The sequence below is a fragment of the Macaca fascicularis genome, chromosome 8 (assembly GCF_037993035.2).
Source record: "Macaca fascicularis isolate 582-1 chromosome 8, T2T-MFA8v1.1".
Taxonomy (NCBI): domain Eukaryota; kingdom Metazoa; phylum Chordata; class Mammalia; order Primates; family Cercopithecidae; genus Macaca; species Macaca fascicularis.
Window position 1 is genome coordinate 67,162,749 of NC_088382.1, and position 20,075 is coordinate 67,182,823.

General features: G+C 45.3%; 1 protein-coding gene and 1 long non-coding RNA gene across 2 annotated transcripts in view; one reads left to right on the plus strand and one right to left on the minus strand.

The window, feature by feature from the left end:
- Positions 1-20,075, plus strand: part of LOC102128875 (uncharacterized) — a 196,242-nt gene that overhangs the window by 15,468 nt on the left and 160,699 nt on the right. The window lies entirely within an intron of this gene.
- On the minus strand, positions 7,131-11,325 carry LOC141407535 (uncharacterized). The gene is given in 3 exon segments (XM_074000129.1): positions 7,131-8,666; positions 10,732-10,835; positions 11,033-11,325. Coding segments are annotated over 3 exon segments (1,851 nt in total). The 3' UTR covers positions 7,131-7,212.

The window sequence follows — 20,075 nt, forward strand, 5'->3', positions numbered from 1 at the left end:
CAGATGCCTGGGTTTGGACTTTGTGTCCTGTTATATCTGGAATTGGTGGGTTCTTGGTCTCACTGACTGCAAGAATGAAGCCGCGGACCCTCGCGGTGAGTGTTACAGTTCTTAAAGATGATGTGTCTAGTTTGTTCCTTCAGATGTTCAGATGTGTCTGGAGCTTCTTCCTTCTGGTGGGGTTCATGGTCTCACTGTCAGGAGTGAAGCTGCAGACCATCCTGGTGAGTGTTACAGCTCTTAAAGGCAGCACGTCTGGAGTTGTTCATTCTTCCTGGTGGGTTCGTGGTCTTGCTGGCTTCAGGAGTGAAGCTGCAGACCTTCGTGGTGAGTGTAAACAGCTCATAACGGCAGTGTGGACCCAAAGAGTGAGAAGCAGCAAGATTTATTGCAAAGAGTGAAAGAACAAAGCAGTGTGGAAGGGGACCCCAGTGGGTTGCCACTGCTGGCTGGGGCAGCCTGCTTTTATTCTCTTATCTGGCCCCACCCACATCCTGCTGATTGGTCCATTTTACAGAGAGCTGATTGGTCCACTTTACAGAGAGCTGATTGGTCCGATGTGACAGAGTGCTGATTGGTACACTTACAATCCTTGAGCTAGACAGAGTCACAGAGTGCTAGTTAGCTAGATACAGAGTACCAATTGGTGTGTTTACAAACCTTGAGCTAGACACAGAGTACTGATTGGTGTATTTGCAAACCTTGAGCTAGACACAGAGTGCTGATTGGTGCATTTACAATCCTTGAGCTAGACACAGAGTCATAGAGTGCTAGTCCTCCAAGTCTCCACTAAGTTAGCTAGATAACAGAGTACCAATTGGTGTATTCACAAACCCTGAGCTAGACACAGAATGCTGATTGGTGCACATACGATCCTCCAGCTAGATATAAAAGTTCTCTAGGTCCCCAACCAATTCAGGAGCCCAGCTGGTTTCACCCAGTGGATCCTGCACCAGGGCTGCAGGCAGAGCTGCCTGCCAGTCCCCAGCTTCGCCTGCACTCTTCAGCCTTTGGGCTGTCGATGGGACCAGGTGCCATGGAGCAGGGGGCGGCACCCATCGGGGAGGCTCAGGCCATGCGGGAGCCCACCGCAGGGGGAGGAGCTCAGACACGGCAGGCTGTAGGTCCCGAGCCCTGCCCCGTGGGGAGGCAGCCAAACCCGGTGAGAATTTGAGTGTAGCGCCGGCAGGCCGGCACTGCTGGGGGACCCGGCACAACCGCCATAGCTGCTGGCCCGGGTGCTAAGCCCCTCACTCCCCTGGGCCGGCGGGGCCGGCTGGCTGCTCCATGTGTGAGGCCCGCCAAGCCAATACCCACACCCGCTGGCACTCACACTGACCCAGGAGCGCAGCATGCAGCCCCAGTTCCCACCCGCGCAGCCCTTATTCCTGCCCGTGCCTCTCCCTCCACACCTCCTGGCAAGCAGAGGGAGGGGGCTCCAGCCTCAGCCAGCCCAGAGAGGGGCTCCCACAGTGCTGCAGCAGGCTGAAGGGCCCCTCAAGCGCCACCAGAGTGGACGCTGAGGCTGAGGAGGTGCTGAGAGTGAGGGCTGCTAGCACTTTGTCACTTATCAGTCCCCCCTCTAAACAGGACACCCCAACTGCTGTTGGGAATTTGGCCGATGACCGCTCTAGGTACTTCCTGCTGGATAGGAGCAATGAAGGGGCCCTGCAGTTATAGTGTCCTCCAGAGGGGAGCTCTCTAGGCCAGGGAAAGTGCCACCAGGTCAGTCCAGGGGTCCTGGGTAGAAGGTGTTAGTTGAGCTCATTTGGGGTTCCATTTGTAAGACCATCTGTAGTTTGATGGCCTCAATTCTGGAGGAAACAAATTTGACAAGAAGGTTAAAGACACAGGGCCCAAAGGCGAATAACAGCAAGATGGCTGCCACAGGACCTAGAAAGGGGAGAAGCCATGTTGCCCAGCTCCAGAGGCTGGCATAAGAATTTGAAAGACGTTGTCTGATTTCAGAAGCCTTTTCCTGTAAATGCTGGGCAGCATCTCGTACTATCCCTGACTGGTTAGTGTAAAAACAACACTCTTCTCCTAAGAAGGTGCAGAGTCCTCCTTTCTCAGCAGTGAGGAGGTCTAGGCCTCGGCAGTTTTGGAGAGTCACTGGTGCTAAAGAGTCTATTTGGGATTGTAAAGTAGGATAGATTTCGTTATTTCTTGCAAACTGTCTGAGAAATCCTTTGAGAGTGTGTGGTAGTAGGATAATGAAGTAGATAAACCAGCTATTTCAGTTCCTGTAGCAGTAGCCATTCCTAACCCTATAAGTAGGGGTATTAGTTGTATGACTCTGCACTGACGGACTTGAGCTTTAAGGGGTACTGATAAGGTCTGATTCCCTGGGGCAATATTAATGTTGGGACTTAGAAAGACTAAGGCGCAGGTGCCTGTCCAGTTAGTGGGGAGGGAGATAAGGGTCGATGTTCCACATAAGACTATACGTTGGCTGGGTAGACAGAACTGGTTATGTATGTTAAAAAGGTGTATGAGTTTGTTGTTTTCATTTTCCCATACTCCTAGAGTACTTGCCAAGGTAGCTCTGGTGAGCGGCTAGAAAGGAGTGTTGGGAGCAAACTGGCTCCCTGTGTTCTATTTTCCCATTGGAGAAAAAAACGTTTTGTATCTACTAGTAACCATTTGAGAGAGTGATTGAAAGAGGTGATAAGAAGGCATTCACTAGTGGTGGGGGCGCTGCTGCAGGGGGTCCAGGGGTGAATGGTCATGCAGGAAGTATGTTTGCCATTACAAAATCTGGACTGTTTGTTAAGCAGGGAGGACGTGATGATTTTGGGGGGGGGGCCTTGAGAAGCAGACAAGCCATCTAAATGGAGCTGTTTGGGTGACTCAGAAGTTACTGTGATCAGTTGGGGCTTGAAGTTGTAGGGTGTAATTACGCTGATGCGGTAGTAGGTGCCCTAGAGGCAGACCTGATAACAGGTTGTATTGGATGCATGAAGGGGCTTGGAAAGTTAAGATGGTATTCATAGTTACAGGGCTGTGTATGGGCTTTTCATTGCTTGTGTAATAGGTGAGGTTGGAAATGTAAGAACGTAAAAGTTGGATTGTGCATCCTGTTAGGGTATTCTTGGTCCTATCAGAGATGGGGAAGTCGGCTAATGATTGCATATTTAGAAGTTGGAAAGGGTCTTTTCATTCATAATGAGGGGGGTAAATCAAGTTGGTAAAGACCCAGTTTTTTGCGGGAATGGGAGTGGCAATGTAGTCAGAGGTTGATAGAGAGATACAAAGCCAACAGTCATTTGCCAGGGAAGGATTGAACTGGTTTAACAGATAGTGAGTTAAGGTGAGAGTCTTGTAGAGATAATTAGGAGCTAGTGGAAGAGGAGGGGTGATTGTATGAGGTATCCAAGGAAGCAGGAGGGATACATAGGCAAAGAGCAAATAGGAAGGTAAACAGGGTGCTCTGGAAAACGAGATCATTTTATCTAGTCTGAGTTAGAGGTAGGAGTAAATTGCTGTTTTCACTTATCTTTTTTAAGGAGTAAGTGATCTTTCCTCAGGATCAGTTGTAGGAGCCTTTTTAGTCTGGTATGCTTCCTTCTAAAAGAGGAGGTGCAAGTCTTCCAATGGTTTGCAAGTGTATCGAGGCTGGTCTTGGGACTCCTGAGCTGATGGTCCCGCAGGTTCCTCAGGGGATGTCCAAAGTTTAACTTGGGTGTGGTGAATCCAAGATTCCGCTCCTGCCACCCTAACTGCAGTGGGAGTAGAGAGGATTACCGAGTATGGTCCTTCCCACAAAGAGTCTATAGATGGGGAGGTAGAAGGGAGGGATTTGACCAACACTAGATCTCCTGGTTGGAACAACTCTGTTCCTTTTTCCCTGTGACATCCTTCGGGTAGGTTTTAAAGGTTTTGTTGATATTTTGCCAGATAAGTTATATCTTTGACCAAGTTGGCCATTTCCTGATCAAGTAGGAGGTCATTTGTGAGAAAAGGTGGTCCGTACAGCATTTCATATGGACTGAGCCTTATTTTGTGAGGAGAATTTCGGATTCTCAACAGGGCCATGGGCAAAAGAGTAGGCCGCGGGAGATGAATTTCTTGTGTTAGTTTCCTTAAGTGCCTCTTGAGTGTTTCATTTGCCTTCTTGACCTTCCCTGAGGATGGTGGCCTCCAGGAGCAGTGAAGGTGATATTGTATCCCTAGCGCCCTGGAAATTCCCTGAGTTATCGTGGCTTTTAAAACCGGACCATTGCCACTCTGTAAGCTTTGGGGAAGCCCAAATCTAGGAGTTATTTTATGAATTAGGACTTTAATCACTTCCTGAGCCTTCTGTGTCTTACAGGGAAAACCTTTTCTCCAATTTGTAAAGGTATCAACACAGACCAACAGGTACTGAAATCCCTTTGACTTAGGCATATGAGTGAAGTCTAACTGCCAGTCTGACTGCCAGACCTATTCTTTGTCCCCCCAAAGCGGCCTTATGATGAACCAAGGCATTATTCTTTTGGCACACCTCGCAGGCTTTGACTACCTGTCGGATGGTCCAGAGGAGATTTGACCCTGTAAATAGGGATTTGGCCATTTGATTAGTGTTTTCAATACCCATATGAAAAGTTTGGTGTAGGGTTTTAACTATTTTTCACTGGCTGGCTTCAGGTATAAGTACCTTTCCTTCTTCTGTCGCCAGCCACCCCAAGGGGAGAAAACTATGCCCCCATGAAAGTCCCCACTCTGCTTCAGTCGGGGAATATTGGGGCTTAATCTCGTGGAGGGGGTTGCTCCATACCAAGGATCCTTCCATAGGTATTTCTAATGGGGGTTTCTGCCTGGCAGCAACTTTGGCCTCAGCATCTGCCTGACGGTTTCCTTCTGCCTTTTCTCCTTCACCTTTCTGGTGGCTTTGGCGTGTAAGACTGCCACCTCCTTGGGTTTTTGCACTGCGTGCAGTAGCTGTATAATTTCCTTGTAGAATTTAATGGGGATTCCCCCAGAGGTTAGGAACTGCCTTTCTTTCCATATTGCAGCATGGGTATGTAGGATTAGATAAGCATACTTGCTATCTGTATACACATTTATTTTTTTTCCCTTTCCCAGTTCTAGGGCTTGAGTAAGTGCCACTAGTTCTGCTAATTGGACACTGGTCCCTGGGGGAAGAGGCCCAGGTTCAAGTATGACTACATCACTAACTACGGCATAACCTGCTCTTCGTATCCCATTTTCCACAAATGAACTTCCATCAGTATATAGGTTAAGGTCAGGATTAGCTAAGGGGACTTCTAAGAGATCGTCTCGGGCGACATAAGTCTGGACTATAATTTGTTGGCAGTCATGCTAGATTGGTTCCCCATCCTCTGGGAGGAAAGTGGCAGGGCTGAGTGCCACACACGTACGTATTTGAAGCACTAGTCCCTCAAGGAGTAGCACTTGGTATCTAAGTAGGTGGTTGTCTGATAGCCATAAACTTCCTTTGGCACCTAGTATGACGTTTACATCATGAGTAGTCCAGATAGTGAGATCCTTTCCATGTATTATTTTGATAGCCTCTGACACTAAGATGGCCACCACTGCAACTACCCATAAACAGTGAGGACAGCCTTTTGCTACTACATCAATTTCCTTACGTAGGTATGCCACTGGTTGTGGGGTTGTCCCATGAGTCTGAGTAAGGACTCCAAGAGCTATACCTGTTCTGTCTGTGACATATAGAGAGAAGTTTTGCCCTGTGGGAAGGCTTAAAGCTGGAGCTTGTACTAGGGCCTGCTTTAAAGTTTTGAAGGCTGTTTCTGCCTCTGGTTCCTATTGTACTAGATGAGTATTTGCCCTCTGGGTTTCCTTGATTAGAGTATAGAGGGGCCTGGCTATCTCGCTGTATCCAGGGACCCATAATTGGCAAAAGCCGGTAATTCCAAGGAACCACCACAACTGTTTTAATGTCTTAGGGCGAGGATAAGCCAGTATAGGCTGTATTTGTTCCTTACTGAGGGCCCTGGTCCCCCTGGCTAAGATTAGGCCTAGATATTTGACCAGCTGTAGGAAAAGCTGGGCCTTTGACCTAGACACCATGTATCCTTGATTAGCTAGAAAGTTCAAGAGATCTAGAGTAGCCTGCTGGCATGAGGCTTCTGAACTGGTAGCCAAAAGTAAATCATCCACATACTGAAGGACCAGAGTGCCTGGACTTGAGAAGTGGCCCAGATCTTGGGCCAGTGCCTGACCAAACAGGTGAGGGCTATCCCTAAACCCTTGGGGCAAGACAGTCCACCTAAGTTGGGATGTTTGGTCTGTGGGATCCTCAAAGGCAAAGAGAAACTGGGAGTCAGAGTTCAGGGGAATACAGAAGAAGGCATCGTTGAGGTCCAGAACAGTGAACCATTCTGCTTCCTCTGGTATTTGAGAGAGCAAGGTATAGGGGTTGGGTACAACTAGATATAGAGGAATTACTGCCTCATTGATGAGCCTAAGATCTTGCATTAGTCTCCACTGACCATTTGGTTTTCATACTCCTAGAATTGGGGTGTTGAAGGGACTGCTGCATTTTTTACTAAACCTTGAGCTTTTAAATGTTTAACAATATCCTGTAATCCTTTATGAGTTCAGGCCTTAAAAGATATTGCCTTTGGTAAGTAATAGTGTTCAGATCTTTTAACCTGATTTGGACTGGGCGGGCATTTTTTGCCCTTCCAAATTGTCCTTCCAGTGCCCAGACTTCAGGGTTGATGCCCTCCTCAAGTAGGGGACAACAAATGGGTAACTTGTTCCCCATATTCATGTAGATAATAGCTCCAGCCTTGGCTAACATATCCCTCCCTAATAAGGGTGTGGGACTTTCAGGCATAACAAGAAAGGCATGTGAAAAGAGCAAAGTCTCCCAGTTACAACTGAGGAGGTGGGAGAAATACCTGGTTACAGGCTGTCCCAGGATGCCTCGGATAGTAACGGACCTGGAGGACAGCTGTCCAGGACAGGAGATTAACACTGAGAAGGCCGTGCCAGTGTCCAGGAGGAAGTCAGTTTCCTGGCCCTCAATGGTTAAGCATACCCGGGGCTCAGTGAGGGTGATGATATGAGCTGGCACTTGCCCCAGGCACCCTCAGTCCTGTTGCTGGATCATCTGGTTGGGAGCTTCTGACCCAGAGAACCTTCATCCTCTGGGGCAGTGCACCTTCCAGTGATTGCCTCGGCATAATGGACAGGGATGAGGGGGCAGCTTGTTTCTCATTGGAAAATCTTTTTTAAAGTGTCCTAGTAAACCACACTGATAACAAAGCCTACTGAGTGGCCTGCTCTATTTTCTGTCCTCTCTGAACCACCAAGGTTTGTTTGTCTGAGGGCCATGACTAAGGCTGTGGCCTTTCTATGATCTCGCTTTTCCTTTTGGGCCTGTTCCTCTTGGTCCTTATTATAGAACTCCGAGGTTGCCAGGTTTAATAATGTCTCCAAATTTTGTTCAGGGCTCAGGGCTTGTTTTTGGAGCTTTCTCCTGATATCCGCGGCTGACTGGGTAATAAACTTATCTTTTAGAATCAATTGACCCTCAAGTGATTCAGGTGACAGGGAAGTATATTTTCTTAATGCCTCCTATAGCTGCTCGAGGAAGGCAGAAGGATTTTCTTCCTTTCCCTGAGTTATGGTGGACATCATTGCATAATTCATGGGCTTTTTCCTAATTCTCCTTAGTCCTTCTAGAACACAGGTCAACAGATGTTTACGACTCCGGTCCCTATGATCTGAGTCTAGGTCCCAGTGGGGATCCATACTGGAGATGGCTTGCTGACCAGTAGGGAATTTGTCCCTTTCTTTGGCTGTCATTCTATCATTTACTTGACTAAGATACCAGGTATCTCCAAACTCTTGGGCTGCAGCTAAAGCCGCATTCTTTTCATTAAAGGCCAGGGTTTGGTCTAACAATAACATGACATCTCTCCAAGTGAGGTCGAAGGTTTGCCCTAGACCCTGTAGGACATCTGTGTACCTATCAGGATCATCTGAAAACTTCCCCAGGTCTGCCTCGATCTGTTTTAAGTCAGAGAGGGAGAAGGGGACATGTACCCAGGTTGGGCCGAATTCCCCTCACTCTGCCGCTTGAAGGGGACATAACCAATAGCCTGAGGGTTTTTGTGGTCCTTTGGAGATTTCTTTGCTTATTTCCTTCTGGGCAGGAGAGATAAGAGGAGAATTATCATTAATAGGAAGGGGAGCTATAGGGAGGCTAGGATATGGGGGTAAGCTAAGAGGTCCTCCTGTGGGATGTAAATTGAAAGCTTTGTATAGTTGTGTATTCTCCCTCAATGGAAAGAAAGCTTGAACATAAGGTATTTCACTCCATTTGCCTTCCCTCTTACAAAAAACGTCAAGCTGCAGGATAGTATTGTAATTTGTACTTCCCTCAGGTGGCCATTTTTCCCCATCAGAGAGAAAATATTGGGGCCAAGCGGTAGTGTAGAAAAAAATGAGCCACCTCTTTTTCAGGGTTTGTGGGTCAAATTGGTCCCAATGGTTTAGGATGCATTTCAAGGGTGAGCCTGTTGATGCCTGTTTCCCATCTGAAAGACAAAACCGCCCGCGGTTTTGGTTTGTTTCTCCCCCAGCCCAAGAACCCACAATGGTCCCTGGACCCTGCTGATTGGAATAGTTGCACTCACTGACGCAGCAGCAGAAACAACCCTTGCCCAGGAACCCGCAACGGTCCCTGGACCCTGCTGATCAGAATAGTTGCGCTCACTGACGCAGCAGCAGAAACACTAGCTTTTCCCCCAGACCACATGGAGGACCGAGGAAGGTTGGATTTAGTGGCCCTTACTGACACATTCTTGAAACCCTGCACCCTTGCCTGTCCACCCAGACCACACGGAGGACCGCACTGAGAAAAATCGGATTTAGTGGCCCTTACCAACGCATTCTTAAAACCTGTACCTGTTAGAGTCCTAAGCATTCTCATGTTAGTATTGGGACTTTACCCTTGTCTTATAAAGATGTTATTACCCGAAAATGAAGTGGAGGGAGGGAAGGGCTCTCAAGGGTTGGAAGAGTGACACCTTTTGTTCTCACTTATATGAATAGGAAGGATACAATTGCTGAGGCTCCCCATATCCTAGCTTCAGGAATAGCTTTTGTTAGGCCTGTTTGTCTGAGGAGGGACCTGAAAATTCCAGATAGTACCCCCTACAATAGGGATTTGGGTAAAAATTATGTCTTTCTGATTGGTGAGCCTGGGTGCCTAAAGAAGGTAACAGAGTCCTGGAGTTCATACTAGAAGTCATTCTTATAGGAGAAACTAGAAAAGCACCAGAGACAGGGAGTGATTTTTAGAAGCAGGACTAAACTCAGAGAATAGAGGCAAGAGGATGTTTGTCTGGCAGGCATTAGGACCCAGGGGGCAAGGGTCAGGGTAGATAGAATAGATGGGCGAGTCTCACTTGGGCGACAGGTCTTTGAGAGTTCTGCTCATGGCCGCAGGGTCAACCAACTTGTTGTCGGGACCCCAGAGCTGCATGGCTTTCCTCTCAGTCGACCCTCAGCTCAGCCCAGAAGTACAGGAAAAGCAGAAGCTGGTTTTAGGCAAACCAACGCTCCCAACTCCGAAGAGTTGGGAGTTGTTAGAGAGCCCATTCCCAGAAAGCCTAACACCCATGTCTTAAGTCTGGAGGCCGCGTTAGTCACTTTTAACTGGCCGACAGGTGCCTGGTATTTAGCCCCTCAATACTAAGGAAAAATAGGACAGAATGGCAAGCAAAAGGGGTCCGTTGGTGCTCACCACTCAGCGATAGTCGATGTCCCACTGCCTGGCGATAGGCGAAAGTCTCACCGCGTGGCGATAGCCGATAGTCCCTTCGTGGTCACCAAAATGTGTCTGGAATTGGTGGGTTCTTGGCCTCACTGACTTCAAGAATGAAGCCGCGGACCCTCGCGGTGAGTGTTACAGTTCTTAAAGATGATGTGTCTAGTTTGTTCCTTCAGACGTTCAGATGTGTCTGGAGCTTCTTCCTTCTGGTGGGGTTCCTGGTCTCACTGTCAGGAGTGAAGCCGCAGACCATCCTGGTGAGTGTTACAGCTCTTAAAGGCAGCACGTCTGGAGTTGTTCGTTCTTCCCGGTGGGTTTGTGGTCTCGCTGGCTTCAGGAGTGAAGCTGCAGACCTTCGTGGTGAGTGTAAACAGCTCATAACGGCAGTGTGGACCCAAAGAGTGAGAAGCAGCAAGATTTAATGCAAAGAGTGAAAGAACAAAGCAGTGTGGAAGGGGACCTGAGCGGATTGCCACTGCTGGCTGGGGCAGCCTGCTTTTATTCCCTTATGTGGCCCCACCCACATCCTGCTGATTGGTCCATTTTACAGAGAGCTGATTGGTCCACTTTACAGAGAGCTGATTGGTCTGATTTGACAGAGTACTGATTGGTACGTTTATAATCCTTGAGCTAGACACAGAGTCACAGAGTGCTAGTTAGCTCAGAGTACCAATTGGTGTGTTTACAAACCTTGAGCTAGACACAGAATGCTGATTGGTGCATTTACAATCCTTGAGCTAGACACAGTCACAGAATGCTAGTCCTCCAAGTCTCCACTAGGCTAGCTAGATACAGAGTACCAATTGGTGTATTCACAAACCCTGAGCTAGACACAGAGTGCTGATTGGTGCACACACGATCCTCCAGCTAGATATAAAAGTTCTTCAAGTCCCCAACCAATTCAGGAGCCCAGCTGGCTTCACCCAGTGGATCCTGCACCAGGGCTGCAGGCGGAGCTGCCTGCCAGTCCCCAGCCGCACCTGCACTCTTCAGCCCTTGGGCTGTTGATGGGACCAGGTGCCACGGAGCAGGGGGCGGCACCCCTGGGAGGAGCTCAGACACAGCGGGCTGCAGGTCCGGAGCCCTGCCCCGTGGGGAGGCAGCCAAACCCGGTGAGAATTTGAGCGTAGCGCTGGCAGGCCGGCACTGCTGGTGGACCCGGCACTACCACCACAGCTGCTGGCCTGGGTGCTAAGCCGCTCACTGCCCTGGGCCGGTGGTGTAGGCCGACCACTCCGTGCGCGGCCCCCGGAGCCCCTGCCCGCGCCTGCTGGAACTCACACTGGCCCGGGAGCGCAGTGGGCAGCCCGGTTCATGCCTCCGCAGCCCCGGTTCCTGCCCGCGCCTCTCCACACCTCCCGGCAAGCAGAAGGAGGGGGCTCTGGCCTCAGCCAGCCCATAGAGGGGCTCCCAAGGTGCTGTGGCAGGCTGAAGGGCCGCTCAAGCACCGCCAGAGTGGATGCTGAGGCCGAGGAAGCGCTGAGAGTGAGGGCTGCTAGCACTTTTTCACCTATCACTATGATATTAGACAGAGACCACTGCTTCTTGAGCTCCCACCCTCCAGTTCTACTCATTCTTATGCTTCTTAGAAGATTGATCCTCTGCTACTCTTGGTACTTGGCCTTGGATGTGTCCTTTGCAGGTCTTTAGGATTCTGCCTTACATCTTGTTTTTCTGTAGCTTTCCTTCAGATGTGTCCATCACTTCCAGATTCACATTTGTCTTGATTACTCCAGACTAGCCTTCCCAAATCACATGTGGAGTGTGCACACGTGTCCGCTGGGTGCACTCAAACTAAGCATGTCTGAGGTGGAATTCATTCGTCTCCTGGAACTACTCTTCCTCCCTGTTTTTCTCAATCTTGATTAATGTTGTCATCATTCATGAACGTTCCCATTTCTTAATCCCCCCTCATCTGGTGACTGGTCCTGACAGATCCAATCCCAAGTACTCTTTGAATTGATCCTCTCTTCCATCCTCCAGCAGCTCCAGGCCTTCCTTTCTCATGGGGACTGGAACAGCAGCCTCCTGACCTGCTGCTCCTGCACACTCAGTGTCCCATTTCTTCCTTTGTGGAAGCAGATGGCTAGTCATGTCACTTTCTTATTTTAAACATCTTCAGTGGTTTTGTCATCACTGTGGGCTCAAATGCCTTAGTGTGACATACAGAGCCCCCTCACTTCTGAACCATCCGCCTTCCAGCCTCATCTTTTAAGATCCCTTTCCACTCTGTGCTCATTTGCGCTTTCATGTCCAAGTGCTTCCTTCACATTGTTTTCTTCATTAGAGTGCTCTTTCTCCTATTGTCCAACACAGTTGTTCTCACACCTTGAGGATTATAGGAACTTGTGTTTTATTTTTTAATATATACTTTCAGTCCTATTCCCCCAAAGATTTTGATTCAGTATCTGGATTGAGGCCTGTTCTCATTTTATCTGAAAGATGGCAATGTTGAAAGAGGTGATTGCAAAAATTTTATAAAATTCCAAACATACATTGTCCTAGAATGCTTCTAAGTATGCATTCTATATTTGTACACTACAAAACAATGCTTTGTTTTGTAGTGTACAAATATACAGAAAGTGATAGTGGGAGGGAGAGCAGCTCCTCCTGTGGTTGCGGAGATTGGCTGGAGTGGAATCTGCTGCTCTGACCCAGTGTGCTCACCATGCACCCCTTCAGGCATTCCTCTGTGAGACACGATTTCCCTCAGTTGCCCAGGCTAGAGTACGGTGGCGCGACCTCGGCTCACTGCAGCCTCTGCCTCCCAGGTTCAAGTGATTCTCATGGTTGAGTTTCTTCTTTATATGCGTGTGTTTTCTGTTATATTCTTAAGTCATCCTAACCTAGGATTGAGAGTCATGCATATATAGATTTTCCCATGTTTCCCCATAGTAAATGCTCAGTAAAGTTTTGTTAATTAAGAGCTACTTGGAAGAAAATGAAAAGAAGAGGTATGTGAAACAAAGTTTTTAAATAGCCAAAATGGAAACTCAGAAATGACAGATAAAGAATTCAAAGCATGGGTTGCAAAGAAGCTCGGTGAGATCAACACAAAGTTGAAAATCAACACAAAGAAACTTGTAAAGCAATCCAGGAAATGAAGGAAGAGATAAACATCTTAAAAAGATATTAGAGCTCACGCCTATTATCCCAGCACTTTGGGAGGCTGATGCAGGTGGATCACGAGGTCAGGATATCGAGACCATCCTGGCCAACATGATGAAACCCCGTCTCTACTAAAAATACAAAACTTAGCTGGGTGTGGTCGTGGGCACTTGTAATCCCAGCTACTCGGAAAGCTGAGGCAGGATTATTGCTTGAACCCAGGAGGCAGAGGTTGCAGTGAGCTGAGATAGCACCACGGCCCTCTAGCCTGGTGACAGAGGGAGACTCCATCTCAACAGACAAATGAAAAAAGATATTAGTCAGAGCTTCGGAAATTGAAAACTTCACTCAATGAATTTCAAAATATAATTGTAACTTTTTGTCAGTAGACTGGATCAAACAGAAGGAAACATTTCAGAACTTGAAGACTAATTTTTTTTAACTAACCGAATGAGACAAAAGTGAAAAAGAATTTTGATAAATTAACAAAGTCGTCAAGAAATACGGGATTGTGTAAAGTGAGCAAATCTACAAATTACTGCCACTCCTGCAAGAGAAGGAGAAAAAGCAGACAACCTAGAGACTATATTCGAGGGAATAATTTAAGGAAATTCCCCTAATCTTGCTTGATGTAAGTGTCCAGACACAAGAAATACAGAAGAAATTTGCAAGGTAATACACAAAATGAACATCACCAAGGCATATTATCACCAGACTGTCCCAGGTCAATCAATGCTAAAGAAAAAATCATAAAGTCAGCTTGAGAAAAAGGGCAAGTCACATACAAAGGAAACCCCATCAGGCAATAGTAGACTTCTCAGCAGAAACCTTAGGAGCCAGGAGAGTTTAGGGGCCTATTTTCAGCATTCTTCAAGAAAAGAAGTTCCAGCCAGGAAGTTCATATCCCACCAGACTAAGCTTAATAAGTGAAGGAGAAAGAGAATCTTTTCTAGACAAGCAAGCACTAAGAGAAGTCATTACTACCAGAGCAGCTTTGCGAAAGATCCTTAAGAGAGTTCTAAAAGTAGAAACAATACAACATTATCTACTACCGCAAAAACACACATAAGAGAAGAGCCTGCAGATTCTACAAAGCAGCCACACAATAGAAACTGTAAATCAGCCAGCTAACAACTTCATGATAGGATCAAAATCTCACATATCAATGTCAATCTTGAATGTAAATGCCCTAAATGCTCCACTTAAAAGGCACAGAGTGGCAAGTCCAACGAAAAAAAAAAGATCTGTCCATCTTCTGTCTTCAAGAAACTCATCTCTACAAAGGACACAAACTCATCCTTTTTTATGGCTGCATAGTATTCCATGGTGTATATGTGCCACATTTTCTTAATCCAATCTGTCACTGATGGACATTTGGGTTGATTCCAAGTCTTTGCTATTGTGAATAGTGCTGCAATAAACATACGTGTGCATGTGTCTTTATAGCAGCATAATTTATAATCCTTTGGGTATATACCCAGTAATGGGATGGCTGCAGCTGGAAACCATCATTCTTAGCAAACTAGCACAAGAACAGAAAACCAAACACCGCATGTTCTCACTCATAGGTGGGAACTGAACAATGAGATCACTTGGACTCAGGAAGGGGAACATCACACACCGGGGCCTATCATGGGGAGGGGGGAGGGGGGAGGGATTGCATTGGGAGTTATACCTGATGTAAATGACGAGTTGATGGGTGCAGCACACCAACATGGCCCAAGTATACATATGTAACAAACCTGCACGTTATGCACATGTACCCTAGAACTTAAAGTATAATAATAATAAATTAAAAAAAAAAACAAAAAACTCATCTCACACATAATGATACCCATAGGCTCAAAGTAAATGGCTAGAGAATAGTCTACCATGTAAACAGAAAACAAAAAAGAGCAGGGGATCACTATTCTTAGGTAAGATAAAATGGATTGTAAATCAGCAACAGTAAAAAAGGACTGAGAGGGGCATTACATAATGATAAAGGGTTCAATTCAACAGAAGACTTCAGTATCTTAAATATATACCCACGCAACTTTGGAGTACCCAGACTGATAAAACAAGTACTTCTAGACTTACAGAAAGGCTTAGCCACACAGGAGTAGCAGGGGACTCAACGTCCACTGAAAGCATTAGACAAATTGAGGCAGAAAATTAACAAAGAAATGCTGGACTTACACTTAGCACTTGACTAGTTGGACTTAAAAGACATCTACAGAATACTCCACTTATCAGCCACAGAATATATATTCTTCTCATCTGCACATGGAACATACTCCAAGATCAACTGCACACTCAACATAAAGCAAGTCACAATAAATTCAGAAAATCAAAACTCATACCAGCCATTCTCTTGGACCGCAGTGGAATAAAAATAGATGCCAATATCAAGAATATCTCTGAAAACCACACAATTACATGGAAATTTAACAACTTGCTTCTGAATGACTTTCGGGCAAACAGGTAAATCATGGCAGAAACATAAAAATTCTTTGAAATACGTGACAACTGCTGAGACAAACTCAGTCAGGGAGACCCTAACCCAGCGGCACTAGAGGAATTAAAGACACACACACACAGAAATATAGAGGTGTGAAGTGGGAAATCAGAGGTCTCACAGCCTTCAGAGCTGAGAGCCCCAAACAGAGATGTACCCACATATTTATTAACAGCAAGCCAGTCATTAGCATTGTTTCTATATTAAATTAACTAAAAGTATCCCTTATAGGAAACGAAGGAATGGGCCAAATTAAAGGAATAGGTTAGGGTAGTTAACAGCAGCAGGAGCATGTCCTCAAGTCACAGACCACTCATGCTATTGCTTGTGGCTTAAGAATGCTTTTTAAGTGGATTTCTGCCCTGGGCGGGCCAGGTGTTCCTTGCCCTCATTCCGGTGAACCCACAACCTGAGTGTGGGTGTTATGGCCATCTTGAACATGTCACAGTGCTGCAGAGATTTTGTTTATGGCCAGTTTTGGGGCCAGTTTATGGCCAGATTTTGGGAGGCTTGTTCCCAACATATCCCCCTTCTTTGATTTGCAAATCGATAAAAGCAAAGGCAGCTTTGTCACAGTGAGCTACTTCTCGCAGGAGTCAGGATCCACATCTGCAGACTATACAAAGACAAGCAACACAGATTAAAAGCATAATCATCATTGAAATTACAGAGCTTCCAAGTGTTTTTATCCATTTTAATGGGTTACTAGCTACTAATTTGTCTACAGCTCCTTTAAGCACTCCAGTGCCTGGCGTTAAGGTCAGGTGTGCCTGGGATGCTTTAAATATTTGTTCTTTTAATTTTGCAATATCCAAAAAGAAGTTTGTAGAGTGTCCTTCTAGATGCTTTTTTATTCTTTCCCAAATTTTGATCTTATCTTTAAGAGCACTTAATAGTTTCCACAAATCCTTATGTTAAGCTCCTAGAGTGGGCCATATCATTTGAGGTTGAGGTGCCACTGTACTGCCATGGCTCTAGATAATAGGAACTCTTGCCGTACTTCTTATTATATCTACCATCTGACCATTTTGTTCAGACCAGCTGAACATAGTGTGGCCGCGACATGCAGACTGAGAGGTGCAATTCAAGCTAAATCCCCTTGGGGACCAATTAATAATGATTCCAGATGAATCGTCGTGCAGCACCTCTACCTGTTCTGCAATGCAATCTTCCTAAACAAGTATGTTCATTTTTTTCTGGTCAGGTTCAATTTTATTTACAAATAGGTTTTTGAGGGTGGTATGCTTCAATTATAGGAGCAGATTTATTATGGTAAATACTGAGATCAGAAAGCATGTGTAACTGTGTCATAGAATGATTACATCTAGGTATTATTGCCAGCAAAGATTGATAAATATGCCCAATAAGTATAATTGTTCTCTGTGTCAGCGCTTATTGAAGGAATACTCATGACAGTAGTGATAACCGCTATCATAGCTACCATTAAATTACTCGTTGTGACTGGTTGTCCTGCTTTCCTCAGATTTTGTTTGCACTCTGTGACAGCTTCTTGATCTGTCCCCAGGTGGGTGGCTGTGTTCGACGGGTGTTGATTGTGACAGTTGGGGTCCTCCTCAGCGTCAGTCTCAACATGGCTGCAACTGGGGGGTCCTCAGGATCTTTCTGGAATCTCTTCCTTGGCATCTGGCTCATGATAAAGTTTCAGGTGTCTTGATGGTATCCAAATCGGCTATTGATTTTGGCCTGGAGAACCACAATAATAATCTGTACCCCAAGTTATTATTTTACCTATTTCCTAACTTTTTGTTATCAGATCTCTCCATCAAATCAGTTGTTCTGCTTTTGTCTTTGCAGCTGGTTTCTGTAGATGCTGTTCAGCTGCTGATAACATCTGGCCTTTGGGCAGGCTCAAAAAATTTAAAGTTAATAATGCTAGATTCAGTTGTATCTGTCGTGTTCCATATTCTATGCTCCCCCTTTCTGCTTTTGCAACTGCTGTTTTAGGGAGAGATTGATTCTTTCCACTATGGCTTGTCCTTGATAATTGTATGAGATACCAGTAATGTGTTTAATATTCCACATAGAGAAAAAAGTAGCTAGAGCTTGGCTAGTATAACCTGGGGCATTATCTGTTTTAATAGAAGCTGGAATGCCCAACACCAGAAAGCACTGCAAAAGATGATGTTTAACACAGGCAGAAAACTCTCCTGTTTGGCCTGTAGCCCAAAGTGAGAAAAGGTGTCCACACATACATGTACATAACCTAGTCTCCCAAACGCGGGAACATGTGTGACATCCATTTGCCAAAGAGAGTTAGGTTCCAATCCTAGAGAATTAACTCCTCCTGTAAAAGGTGAGGAATGTACCATTTGGCAAGTTGGGCTTTGCTGGATAATAGCTTTAGCTTCTTTCCAGGTAATGCTGTATCTGCGTTTGAGACCACAGGTATTAACATGGGTTAAATTGCAAAAGTGTCTACCATTAGATACCGCATTAGCAACTAGGTGATCAGCCATGATTCCCTTCAGTCAAAGGTCCTGGAAGAGGTGTATGAGCCCTAATGTGAATGATATAGAAAGAGTGCATTCTACTTCTAACTGCTGTTTGCAGTTGGGTTAATAAAGTTATCATTTCATCTGTATGAAATTGTAACTGAGCATTTTCAATTAACTATGTAGAATGAACCACATATGAAGAATCAGAAATCACGTTAATAGGCATATCAAAAGCAGTCAATATCTCAATTATAACTACAAGCTCTGCTTTTTGAGTTGAAGTAAGGGCGTCTGGAAAACTCTACTTTTTGAGCCAGAACAAGAAACTTTACCATTTCTAGATCCATCTGTAAAACAATGAAAATGCTTAGCAGGCTGCCGGTTGTTTACTGCAGGAATTGTAAATGTAAATCATTCACAGTCTTGCTTAGCTAAAGGGATGGTAAAGAAACAGTCTTTTAAATCTGTGATTATTTTAATTAGGCTAAATATTTGGAATTATAGCATAACAAGGCAATCCTGGCTGTAATGCTCCCATAGGTTGTATAACTGAATTGATTCAGCTCTTAATTCAGTTAACATTTTCCATTTACCTGATTTTTTCTTAATTACGAAAACTGGAGAATTCCAAGGGGAAAATGTTGGAACTATGTGTCCATTTTCTAATTGTTCAGTAATTAATTTCTCTAAAGCCTCCAGTTTCTCTTCACTTAGTGGCCATTGTTCTATCCAAATTGGCTTATCTGTTAACCAGTTTAAAGGTATAGGTTCTGGAGGCTTAACAATGGCTGCCTTCAAAAATGATATCCTAATCTTTGGCAGGAGTTTTTTCTTTCCGCTTGAAGCGGTTCTTTCAAACCTTGCAAATTTTTTCTAGCCCCATACCAGGAACATACCCCATTTCATGCATTGTATGTTGACTTCGAGGGCTATAATTGTTCTGGAATTAGAATTTGTGCTCCCCATTGTTGTAATAAATCTCTTCCCCATAGATTTATAGGTACAGTAGTCTTAATTGGTTGAATAGTCCCAGATTGTTTGTCGGGCCCATCACAATGTAAAATATAACTATACTTCAGGAGCTTTACCAACTCCAACTATGTTAAATTGAGTGGGTTGAATTGGCCACGTGGATGGCCATGCTGTAGAGAAATTATTGAAATGTCCACTCCGGTGTCTACCAAACCTTTAAATTTCTTTCCCTGAATAGTTATTTCATAGATAGGACGTTTATCAGTAATTTGGTTTACCCAATAATCTGCATTGCCTTGTTTATTTGTGCTTTCAAATCCTCCTGTTCATTTGACTTCACTTTTTCCCATTCCCACATACAGCACAATCAAGAGGTGTGCTATGCGCTCTCCTGGCTCTGCTTTCCAGGGAACAGAAGTAGGTATAACAATTAGAATTTCCCCATTGTAATCTGAATCAGTGACTCCTGTATGTATTTGTACCCCTTTGAAATTTAAACTAGACCTTCCTAGAAGTAATCCTATTGTCCCTGCTGGCAAGGGTCCACAGACTCCTGTTGGGACCTTTTGTGGGGGTTCCCAGGCAGAAGGCTCACAGCTTTTGTGCAGCATAAATCTACTGTGGCACTACTGGCTGTGGCGGGGGACAGACATTGTACAGGGGTAAGAGAATGGCCTGAGCTGGAAGCGCCCCATTTTAGAATGGGGCCCAGGACAGGCCCCTCATGGCATTTCCCAAAATCGGGTTCCCTTCTTTATCAAACTTAGAGTGACACTGATTAGCCCAATGCTTTCCTTTTTTACATTTTGGACATATTTCAGGATCAGCAGTTTTCTCTTTTCCCCTATCTGGTGGCCTGACTAGCTGATTTTTTTCTACATTCTTTTTTAGTATGACCATGCTTCCCGCAGTTAAAACAAGCTCCAGGAAATGGAGTATTTCTTTTATCCACTCTCAGTCCTACCATTGCCTGTGCTAGCAGAGTAGCTTTATGCAGATTACTCCGATAGCATCACAGGCCTTGATATAATTAATTAAATGTGCTTTCCTTCTGATAGGTCGCAGAGCAGCTTGGCAATCAGGATTAACATTGTTGAAAGCTAATAACTGCACAGTATATCCTGAGCAGTCAAATCTGCAATCACATTTTTAAGAGACTCCTGTAACCGAGCTATAAAATCGATATATGGTTCTTTGGATCTCTGTTTTATAGTGCTAAAGGAAGGATATTGTTCTCCACCTGAAGTGATTTTTTCCCAAACTCTAATACACACTCATCTAAGCTGTTCTA